Genomic DNA, 12,573 nt, shown 5'->3' with positions numbered 1-12,573 from the left:
GTTCAGTGATGTACCTGCCTCCCTACTAAGCAAAGTAAAAAATGAATTACACAACTCGTCCTGGGATGCATTGATCAGAGATAGAATAAATCAAATTAGAATCTCCCTGACGACCTATCCTTGGCAGAAAGAAACTTATATATTCAAATACATTAAGCAGAGATTCACAGATACTGAATTCCAAAGGTTCCTACCAGCTCAACCATATATCTGTTCGCCTGCCGTGCTCGGTTTAACTAACTGTATAGGTAAAATTGCTATCTTTCTTCCTTGGATGATCCCACACAACGTAGAGCTTTTTTATTAGCTAGAGTAAACGCTTTCCCATCTAAGATGCTTTCCGGCAGATATTCCCAAATCCCAAAGCATGAACGTTTATGCTCGTGTAATCTTAATTCAATCGATACTATTGATCACATTATTTTAGATTGTCCTTTTAATGAATGTACCCGCGAAAAACTATTGTCTGCTTTATTAGCTACCAAAAAATCTTTGAGCAACGAACTGAAATGTCACTTTCTCTTGAATGACTCGATCCCTGAAATAACGGCGATGGTAGCTCAATTTCTTGCTGAGGTGCTGAAGATTAAAACTGTTTTTAACTAGTATATTTGTAAATCATAATTTATAGGGGTTATTACTAATCCCTAATTTAAAGGGTGCTGTACTTATATCCTGTTTCGATCATTGGCTAAAGTATGTAATTATGCCAATAAAGGTATGTGTAAAACAATCACCTTTGAAACCAAGGATACTTTCAAAGCCTATTAATATGACACAATGATTGTCATGAGTAGTGATACCTCCCAGCGCTCCTACAGCCAGAAAACCTGCTGTTTGGACCCCTCAGTGGCAGAACTGCAGGAATAGGACCATGTATTGAAACTCAGGTGGGGGATTTAAGATCAGGCTCAGAGTGATTAAGAGACTACTGCAAGAGGAAGTAGTCTGGATCCAATGGGAGCTCCAACAGAGCCTAATCAAAGGCTCTAATTCCATGCCCCTCTGAGGTTTATGAACTTTCTGGCTGTGACTGACAATTGGGGATTGCAGGACAATAACCTACACCCCCACACTGACTTCTAAGGATGCAGACTTCTCTGGGCCACTATTCAAATGCATTTACCCATCTCCTGCCCTGTTGCTGCCAAGTATTAGTCATATCTGCCACCTAGGTAATTCAATAATCTTAGCCACGGCCATCCCTCTCTCTCCTATTCCAGTGGTTCCCAAACTTTTTTGGGCTGCCGCCCCCTTGCCTCCTAGGCCACAACCCTAGCACCCCCATACATACTGCTCCCTTTTCCCTCACCCACCCCCTGGATCTCTCCACCACCCCAGAAGGGTGGTACTGCCCACTTTGGGGACCCCTGATCTAGACATATTCCCTATTAGCATCTCCACAAAGCAAAATTCAAACCTGTCCAGTGACAGTTAAGATTCTAACCTTTCCCTAATGTGAGAAGAGAACTTAATATTTGTCCAGTCACAAAACACCACCAAATTCCCCAGTGACACAACAGATGGCTGCACTGCAAGATCAGGCTACATATAGAACTTGTTGCTTTACTTCGTTAGTCTGTTCCAACGTTCCTCCTTTCCCAAGCCTGTTCCTCACACCAACCCTCTCTTTGAATTCTGCTTGAAAGGTACCTAGATCTTTGCTCCCCCCCCCCTCCCAGACCCTTTCCCCTCTTTTTAGGGCACTGCTACAAGACACTAGGGAGGGTTCTGATTCTTCGACTAGTTCACAGAAGGACACATGTAGTGTAAGCAGGCTGGCTTCCACTAGGAATCTTGTAATTTGCTTATTGATTGCTTATTTTCCCCAAAGCTTCTACAATTTTTCTATATTACCCAGTGGTTGCTGTTGGTGTGTGTGTGTGTGTGTGTTTGCCGTCAAGTCACACCTGACATATTGAGAACCCGTAGGGTTTTCAAGGCAAGAGTGGTTTGCCATTGTGTCACAACCCTGGGATTCCTTGGAGGTCTCCCATCCAAATACTAACTTGTGCTGACCCTACTTAGCATCTGAGATCGGGCAAGCCTGGGCCATCCAGGTCAGGACTCTTACATCTCATAATGGAAAGGCCTGGAAACAGCCACCCTTGAGGCACTGCAGTTATATAATCAGTAGTGATGCATAAACAGATCAATGACTTAGTTCAAGTAACTGTCCAACCTCCTCATGCCTTCTAGATGCTTTCCCCTTCATCCCATCTGACCATATTTTATTTTGCTGGCCCCCTTTTATTGATTATCTTATGCTATTTTTTCCTGGTTCATCTGCTGCTTTGTGTGATTATGTTCATTTTTCATTCAGCTTACAAAATGTTTTATGATTTAATATTGCCATTTGATTATTAAAGTTTTGGCTGCTTTTATTATCTCACATTAATTTTAAATGTGCCACAAGCCACCTCAAGCCATTTCCCAGAGAAGTGTCTAAGAAATAATCAATTCCTCTATCTCTCCATCTCTACCAGTTTGGAAATCAGTCTTATAAATGATTGGGACTCACTCTACAGATCTGTGCATGGACCAACAAGCTTCACAGGATGAACAGTTTTTCAGTCAACAGATGGCCAGTGTTGTCAAAAAGGGCAACACCTATATATCTGTTCAGCTCTGTGTGTTCTCACATTGTTCATTGCTTGTCTTGCGCTGTCTGATTACACTGTTTTATATTCTGTAATCTGCCTTAAATCTCAGAGAGAAAGATGAATTACAAATAAATAGACAAGGCAAGAAGAAAGAAAACAATTGTTCTTATTTACTTTTGTTCCAAAATAGAAAATAAATTATCAACACATTATTGAATTGTTTTTATATTCAAGCAGATTCTAGTAAAAGAGAGAGGAATGTCTCACCTGCTGAAATCAGTAATTTACAGTGCAATCCTAAACAGAGTCACAGCCTTCTAAATCCACTGAGTTTAGTGAGCGTAACTGTGTTTAGGGTTTTACTGTTAGCACAGGACGAACACTTCAGGCACCTGGGTTCAGCCTTACTTAGGTTGACCTTGGTCAAGTCATTGTCTCTCTGTCTCACCTTGGCTTACCTCACAGGGATGTTGTGAGGACAAAATTGAAAAAGGAAGGGCCATGTATGCCATCCTGAGCTCTTGGAGGAAGGATAGGATAAAAATGGTTAGAATAAACAAAATATTATAGTTTTAGACAAACTTTTTAAAAAACTGTGATTTTATTCATTTTACAGCTGCCTTCTGTGATAATTATATTGTTGCAATTATTGCAGGACTTTATTTTGTGAGCCATTTTGACAGCGCCTGTTGAGGAAAGGTGTGATACAAAGGTATTTTTAAAAAATAGGTTAAAGTATATTAATAAAGATCAAACCAGTACTGAATCGTTTTGCTGAGTTCAGCAACCTACACAGATCAATTCTAGCACAGGATACCAGTCATGAAAAATATGCCTTAAATGTATATCATTCCCAAAGCTTTTATTGATTACCATTATACACATTACTGAATTAAGAATGCAGATACAATAGATTTGTGGGGGCTTTCACTTCCCCTCTAGGTTTTTGCAATATTAACCCTAGCTGTGATATATATTGATGCAGACTGGAATATACTGAAGTTTCCAGGCACCCTAGAAATCAAGCAAGATCTATTTGTAGCTGAAATCCAGCAATATTATTTTAATCGTATTGATTCTAAGAGGCTACCTGTGAAGTTCAATTACACTAGTAGAATCTTCAAGCAGACAATCTCATTGCTGCTAGGCAGACTAAAGAGACTGAAATGTAAAACACACTGCAAAGTCCCAAGATTTCAAAGTAACTTCAGCAGGGCTGTATAAAACTCTGTGATTCCCACCCTCCTACAGAAATAGTATAAACTCTTACTTTAATATTTCTTTGTCACTTGCTTATTCAATACTATTGCAGCTGGTTTGAATGAGCCCATGTTCAAGAGTTCACAGAACTAAATCCTGTTACCTGATTATACAGTGACCTGATTATACAGTGTCCTACAAACCCAGCAGGGTAGCAAGTACCACAGACAATGGACTGGATCTTACCCAGGTAAGCCAGGTAAGGCTTCAGGTAAGCGTGAAGCTTCTTCCAGCAGAAGAGGCTCTTCCTTTGGTGAAAGACTGAAGGAAAAAAGCTCCAAATATACCTGATCAGAGGGGATGTTACAACCAGTAAGCATAGGCACCAAGCTTCACAAATATTTAAACGGAATCCATTTTTCCCACTGTCTGAAGCCGCAAGGAAATCAATAACGATTTCATCTTAATCAACGTTTTGGAAAGGATGATGCAAACAAGGGAGAATTCCCTATGTACCAAACAACCCCCCAAATACTATACATTTTCTCTTTCATATATAATATTAGCACTTAGTACCGCCTTAAATAGGCAAACATAGAATATATTGTCGAAGGCTTTCACGGTCAGAGTTCATTGGTTCTCGTAGGTTATCCGGGCTGTGTAACCGTGGTCTTGGTATTTTCTTTCCTGACGTTTCGCCAGCAGCTGGGGCCGGCATCTTCAGAGGAGTAACACTGAAGGACAGTGTCTCTGTCCTTCAAACCCAGCAGAGACACTGTCCTTCAGTGTTACTCCTCTGAAGATGCCGGCCACAGCTGCTGGCGAAACGTCAGGAAAGAAAATACCAAGACCACGGTTACACAGCCCGGATAACCTACGAGAACCAATAGAATATATTTTTGCCATAACTTAGTGAAAAGACTTCACAGCATATTTACACAGCATTCATAACATTCATTCAGACAAATAGGAACAGCACTGCTCAACTAAAAGTTCTAAATTAAGTATAACAGTTATTAAGAATTCCCAAGCAGGTTTCACAATGGGTAGAGAAAGTTTTGTTTATCCCAGGGATCAACTAGCATTGTGAACTACAGAGCACAAGAAATTTAATAAAAATTTCCAATTCATTGTTAAGATAAAAAGGATGGGGGTGGGGGAGATGGACACATTAGTAAAAATATTGGCAACTACTGGAAAACACTTACAATAATACTTAGAATTTGTATATACTGTTGCTTGAGTATTCTCATAATAACCCTTACAACAATCCTGCATAGGTAAACCAGTATTATTATTATTATTCTGATATTAGAGGCAGGTTGTAAGTTCTCTGCTGAAGGTGACATTTGAATTGGGGAAAGCAGACTTACGCTCTCAATGATTCAACATGTTTTATTGAGGTAAACGGGTTTGCTTTATTGAAATTCACTAGTACGTAGCCAAATTTTGTTCTGCATAAAGGATATGAAGGGATTATAAAACAGGAGCCCAGTGCCACCTTTAAAAATCTAATAATATGCATTTTGTTCAAGTCACTTGGGGTTAAATATTAGTAACCTAGCGTTGAATGTTAAGTGTACATATTTCTATAGAGGGTTGGTGCACACAGAGAGAGCATTTCTGGGTGAAAAAGTACATTATCTTTTACATCCACAGTACTCTTTATGTAATGTAAAATGTAATGTACCAATACACATACCAAGAATCATTGATGGGCACATCAGTAGTCTATAGACATTTTCTTCTAGAATGGTAATTTAGGTTAAGATTTGGTGTCACTAATAATACAGTACAGACAATTGCTGCTGCCCCTGAAAGATGAGCAACTATAATTAATTTCTGATAAAAATCCATTAAACCATGCTTAACTCTAAACACACGGATATGGTACATGGTTAACAGGCCAATCACACCTGTAAAGTTTATTACGTGTATTAAAATGTTCAGGATCACAGCCACAAATAAAACAGCAAAGCCAAGTTTTAGGCTAGAAAAACCATCAGTGTTCTGGGGGAAAGTAAATATGAGCATAGATTGTGGGTCCTGTTAACTTGATGCTTTAGGTCACCAGCGTCACATAAACTTTTGTGGCCCATTTTAACACCACATGTGTTATTTTAAGTAAACACGTGAAAATATTTATTACACGAGGCTTTGCTCAAGCTGACATAACTTCTGATATTCGCCCAATATAATTTTACAACGTGCGTGGTGTTTTAACGGCATGTACAAAACTTGTAAAGGGCACCAAGCACAAGCCATAACCCCTTCCCTTCTACAAGGCTCTTGATCAGCAACCCCTTGAAGCATGCCAACACATACTCCAGGTGAGGAACCACAAAACCTTCAAGCCTGGAAGGAACATGCCCCCACCCCAGCAAAGTCACAACTAAGTCACTACCTACCAACTCTCTCCTCCAACGCTACCATAGGCCACCGGTGAATCTGCCCCAACTATTTGCCCCGACTCTTAACAAAACCCTCCTGAGGTGACAAACGGGAGGGGAGGAGAGAGGAAACCAGCAGCAATACTGTCGCCCCTGGTGTTAAAGGAGGCCTGGCGTGCAAATATCTTGCGTGCAAAGATCTTCGTGGCGTGCAAATCACCTTGCAAGCCGGTTCGAGCAACCCAGCGCAGCGAGAGCCTTACCCATTGCAATGCTGCCTGCATAGACCCGTCTTTGCTTAGGCAGCAAGCTGACGGAGGCTCTGAGCATCAGCGCCGCTGCCATGCTGCTTCCCCGCCTCCGACGCCGCGACCTCCGCTTAGACGCCGCCTCCTTCCCCTCTCTAGGCTTCGCTCGCCTCGGAGCGCGGAAGGAGGCGTGGAAGGGGAGCGGCGGCCAAACCAGCCAACCGCAGCCGGCGCTGGAACCCAAACGCCAATCAGAGAGGACGTCCTCCTGTCGGTGACCTGCCGGGCCTACACCCCCCCCCCCAGACCCAATGATAGCAACAGCTCAGGCAAGAACTCTTCGCTCCGCGGCCTTTCCCTGGGCGGCCGCTGCAGCTGCTGCAACGCGTACGGTAGAGGAGATGCTGTTTTGCACCAACTTGCAACATCTTCCCTTGCAGCCTGGGATTATTTTTTTTTTTTTTGGGGGGGGGAGGTAAAATCTCTTTCAAAAAGACTTACGATGAGGCATCTGAGAATAAAGCTTTATTTATTTATTTATTCTGAGGTTATTAAAAATTCATATTGATGTTGTAATTTTTTTAGCCTCTCCATCTGTTCCTGTTTAGATAATTTATCTTGTAATTTTCTTAGCTGTCTTTCTCCCTGTTTAACTTCCTCTCTAAAATGTTCTTTTGCATCTCCCTCTCTCTGAACCATCTCGAATTTTGTTGCATTAATAATCCTCTAACTACTGCTTTACCAGCGTCCCATACTGTTTCATCCGAAATCCCTTTATCAGCATTTTCCAAAAAATAATTTTGTATATCTATTTTTAACTTATCTATTTTCTTGTTTTTCAATAAATATTCATTTGTAGACCAAGGTTTGTTTCTCTTATTCCCCATGTTAATTTTAATCAAGATCGCATTATGATCAGATAATACCTTGGGTAAAATTTCAGGACTTTCAGCCAAACCTGTGATACCTTTAGAAAGCCAAAGTGTTTTCGTGTTTCTGCTGTCAGCATCTGTTTTCCTTGTATGACTTTAGTTGGATCTGGCTGTGTTCAGTTTAGGTGACTTCGGGAGCAAGCCTCAGCAGATCTATTGGGAAGTCAGTCCCATGTTATTCAGTGGGGCTTGTTCCCAGAAAAGTGTGTTTAAGATTGCAGCCTACTTCAGCTGACATTTCGATAAGGGGATCTCAATATTTCCCTCGGTTTTCAAAAGGCATCAGCTGATTCTTTAATAGAACTTTCACAAGACTTGTGAATGATTCAAAACATTATAATCCTCACAATACAAACTGGAAATAAATTTTAGGTCTTTGTATTTATGCAGTTTAAAACTTTGACCAGGCCTGTTCTGAGGGTTGTGTACTGAAATACTAGGCTTGTGTGACCTGTACAATTGTGATTGTTTGAAAACTACAGCTACAAATACAGATATTATTGGGCAAATTTTATTTCCATGGTAATCCGATTCAGCATTGACATGAAATACAATGGTTTGTGACAAAGTAGCAAAGAGGTTGGTATGCTACATTTGAGTTACTAATTCCTTTCTTATAAAGGATTTGCCGGCCTTCTGTTAATAGATAAGCAGTTGCAAAAGCTTACCACTGTATTTAAGAGCCAGCATGGTAGTTTTTAAGAGCAGTGGTTTGGAGAGGTGGACTCTGATCTGGAGAACCGGGTTTGATTCTTCACTCCTCCACATGAGCGGTGGACGCTAATCTGGTGAATTGGGTTGGTTTCCCCACTCCTACACATGAAGCCAGCTGGGTGACCTTGGGCTAGTCACACTCTCTCAGCCCTGCCTACCTCACAGGGTCTCTGTTGTGAGGAGGGGAAGGGAAGGGAATTGTAAGCCGGTTTGATTATTCCTTAAGTGGTAGAGAAAGTCAGCATATAAAAACCAACTCTTCTTTTTAACTTACATAAAATGCTCCAGAAGAGTCAACTGAGCTGCAATACTGATAAGAATTAACATAAATAATACAGTCCAATGAACAGATTCCTGTTTGTTTTCAGAAATGCTTGGATATTTAAAATGTAAACATGTGCATTAACTGCTTGTTCTGGATAGCATATTTCGACACACTATAATTGTTTTGTATCCTTTTTTTAAATATATGGGTGCCCATAAGATTTAAAATGACTTTCAGTTTGAAAGTAAAGACTAAGAACATCTGTAAAAGGAGACTTCAAAATACTAATAAGCACTTTCTAAAAATACATGATTATGATACACATGTATCACAAAAGTGAACTGTTAACAAGCATTACTCTGCCAGTAGCAGGACGGCTGCCAACCTTTAATTGGCTTGAAAGCTACTCTTCTGTCAATGGAGCATTGTGTCTTCAAGGCAATAATACTAACTGGTTTTGGCATTCAAAAATATACACACAAAAGTTTGTTTAAATTTAGCATGTACCAAACTATCACTTTCCCCTCAATACATTTGTCGTTTTAAAATAAAATAATCAGTTTGCAGTTTGCATATTGAACTGAAATAATCCACTAACTTTTTGCCTACAAAAGGAATACTTCTAATAAGTATGTAATACCATATTGTTGAGTTAAATGTTTTTTAAAAATGTGATGCTGAGTGGTTCAGTTATTACTTTGCATCAAATGTTCAAACACAATGGATTAAATCCTGTGCAGCCTATGAATTTTTACTCAGCAGAAAATCTTACTTTCTTCCAAGTGTGTTTACCAATGCATTCTTAAGCACAAGAGCTTACTACCAAAACAAAGTTTGAAGAAATTGTTTGTGGACACTGTGAACTTTTACAGAAGAAATTAGACCAATTATCTACCTTTTTTTGTTTGCAATGGGAACCTGTGGAAAAGGCATTTGTGTCATTCCCCAGTTGCTGGTCTCCATCACATTGCACTCACAGGTACACTGCCTCTACATAGCACATAGAGGTTCCACTGAGCTATCGTGGCTAATATCCACTATCATCCATAGATGTTTTCTAACCCTTTTTTTAAAAGCCATGTAAGCTATGCCACATCTTATATGGCATAAAATGTTCATGCAACACAGGATTATAGACTATAACATTATCATCTTTTAATTAACAATAGCAAACAGTTTAAAACACTGACAGCGCATTCCTGACTTCTGAGGACAAAAGTCTTTGGGAGGCTAGGAAGGGGCTGCGCCAGCGTTGGGACCCCCTGCACCGGTGTCCGGGCTACTTAATGCCTCTGTAAGTGGCCCCAATGCCGGCGGGGGGACCCAGACGCCAGTCTCCCAGCAGCGCCACCCCGTGACACCGGCTTAGCCTCCCACTGACATCCCACTGGTATAAAGGCCTGTGCCAGTGTTCCGGGGGGGCATCCCAAGGGGCGTTCCCGGGGCGGAGCTGCATGTAGGCAGCTCTCTGTCCCCTTTTGGCCCTGGATGCCGGTGCTGAGAATGGCAGTGCTGCACGTGCTATTTTGCAGACGCAGCCTTGCTATTCTCTATGGGGCGAAAAGCCCTATTTTTACAAGAAAAATAGCCGGCAAAAGGCTTTTAAAAAATCTTTCGGCGGCCATGAAACTGCTTTGGAGGTGCCCCCTCAGGCACACCGTCCCCAGCTGCCAAAAGGTGAGGAACGCACTGGAAGAATCTGATTATTTTTTATGACTGTAATGTGATTCTTACTGCTTCAACGTTAGATAAACTTGTTTTTGAAGTTTACTCGCTTACTTTTGTAACCAAAAACCAGTTTGAGGACATATAGAAGAAGAAGAGTTGGTTTTTATATGCAGACTTTCTCTACCACTTAAGGAAGAATCAAACCGGTTTACAATCACCTTCCCTTCCTCTCCCCACAACAGACACCCTGTGAGGTAGGTGGGGCTGAGAGAGCTCTAAGAGAGCTGTGACTAGCCCAAGGTCACCCAGCTGGCTTCATGTGTAGGAGTGGGGAAACCAATCTGGTCCACCAGATTAGTGTCCGCCGCTCCTGTGTAGGAGTAGGGAATCTCCAGATTAGAGTCCAGATTAGAGTCCACCGCTGTATGACTCCCCTGACCTTGTTGCAGGAAGCTTAAGGATACCAATTTCACCAATGAACATGTGAGCAAGCGCTCAGATGATTTTCTGTATAATCTGGTGCTGACTTAACTGAAGGCATATATGTCCATCCTTAAATACTGCACAAGGTAAACCAGCATTTGCTAAATGCTAACACACAAATATTTTAACAAGGATGCTTTTGAATAAAACCACTGAATGCCTTAGTGACAAAAGGGATTTTTAGAAAACTCCTGAATTTTCTGGATTTTATTCAGTTTTTTATTCTAATACTGCACAGTTGTAAATTATTAGTTGCCCAAATAGAAAACTAGCCATGCTCCCAAAGAAGAGTCGATGACCGGTTCCTCTCAAAATGCAGTATCAGATTCAAAATTATGTCAAGAATGTAGAACAGCTAGATCACTGTTGCAAACAGAGAGGTCAGGGAAAATGCTTAGGACTGGGGGAACAAGAGCAGAACTACAATTTATTCTTTGCAGATTTTTTTTTATAGATGGCATTTGTGGAGTCCGCAAATTAAAGTGATGGAGCAGAAGGCATGCACATAACAGAGTTCACAGCTTGGGTCTGGAATCAGAAATAACAGTCACGCATGGGTTGTGCATTCTTCGCAATTCCCATGCCTGTGGTGCCTGGAAAAGAGGCTTCATTCTACCCCTTTGCACCATTTCCCTGACCTAAACAGTCCTGGAGAGGTGGGGGAACTGTATTGACAAACCCACACATTACCTGTGATACACAAGAGTTTCTCTGATAGGCCCAGTAGCACCCCTTGGGAATGTTTCAGGCTGGGGAAAATGGTGTAGGGAGGGAAGGCTGAGGCCCCTTCTTCACAGGCATCTGATCCTCATCAGGCATTGCACACACAAGCACTGAGGAGAACCCACAACTCATTTATGACTGTATTACGTCTGTTACATTATGGGGACACAAACCTAAACTGGGTAGTCTGTTATTTTTGTTCTGAAAATGCAAATAGTGAATCTGTCTGAAGAACATGAAAGGAAGGAATGTATGTTCTGAAAATAATCACAATGAAAGGGCAATAGTCAGAAATGCCTGTTCTTTCAGAATGGTGGTAATGGTAAGTGCTATCAAGTCGCAACCGATTTATGGTGACCCCACAGGGGTTTCAAGGCAAGTGAAATTCAGAGATGATTTGGCATTGCCTGCCTCTGCGTAGCAACCCTGGACTTCCTCAGTCTCCCATCCTAATACTAACCAGTGCTGACCCTACTTAGCTTCTGAGATCTGATGAGATCAGGCTAGCCTGGGCCATCCAGGTCAGGGCTCTTACAGAATAGCTTCCAGCCAATATGACTTCAACACATCTTTCTTGCAAGGGGAAGGCTGGAGCTTAAAGAGAAGGAGGAGGTAGATTGCTGGAAAGTCTGTTTTAAGAAGTAGGAACTCTCAGCTGTGAAGAAATACACTAGATATGTAAAGGGTAGTGTTTGGGCTGTTGAAAGAGTGGTTACACAGACCCATGAGCACTGTTTTCTCTGAAGACCCTATTTTGTCTCACTTGGCCAGCATTAAATTGTGAAAATTGACAGTGGTTCCCTACACGTAGCAATTGGCTAAAGCTACAACTTTTGCCATTTATCTCTTAGGCAAATGGCTCATGGGATCCTTGCAGGTATAGATTGACCTGTGTGAAAAGGTGAGCCAGAGGTAAAAAAAAAATGTGTGTGCTATAAATAAGAAATGAAACACTCACTCAGACATGGCTCTCCAATGTACCCACATTAATTACGCACCGGAGAGGCAAACTCGTAGTGAGTTCAAGCACTTAAATCACTATTTGCATTTATTAAAAAACATTCCATTACTTTAACAATACAGTCATCCAACTGTGAAATAACAGCAACTGAGATGTGGTCACTGACAGAAAATGTGGTTTCTTATGCCCATTGTACAGTGCAAAGCTGCCAAGTTTCACACCTTCGAAGAGGGGTCTTTTTTCCCTTCTTCACCCTCCCTTACATACACACTCACGCACACACAATTAATGTGTCTGCTCTCACCTATAGTCTTATGGGGAAAGTAACCCGTTTCCTCAGTCTCACTCTTACTGATTTAAATACCCTGGCAACCTTTGAATAGTTC

General features: G+C 41.3%; 1 protein-coding gene across 1 annotated transcript in view; it reads right to left on the bottom strand.

Moving 5' to 3' along the window:
• Nucleotides 1-6,566, bottom strand: part of HIBADH (3-hydroxyisobutyrate dehydrogenase) — an 80,076-nt gene extending 73,510 nt beyond the window's left edge. The window contains exon 1 of the mRNA XM_056857532.1: nt 6,457-6,566. Coding sequence (XP_056713510.1) covers nt 6,457-6,538 — 82 coding nt within the window. The 5' untranslated portion in view covers nt 6,539-6,566. The remainder of the gene's footprint in view (nt 1-6,456) is intronic.
• Nucleotides 6,567-12,573: the final 6,007 nt, after the last annotated feature.

This window comes from Euleptes europaea, chromosome 11 (assembly GCF_029931775.1).
Source record: "Euleptes europaea isolate rEulEur1 chromosome 11, rEulEur1.hap1, whole genome shotgun sequence".
In the NCBI taxonomy this organism is placed as follows: Eukaryota; Metazoa; Chordata; class Lepidosauria; order Squamata; family Sphaerodactylidae; genus Euleptes; species Euleptes europaea.
This window is presented reverse-complemented; position numbering and strand designations above follow the sequence as displayed.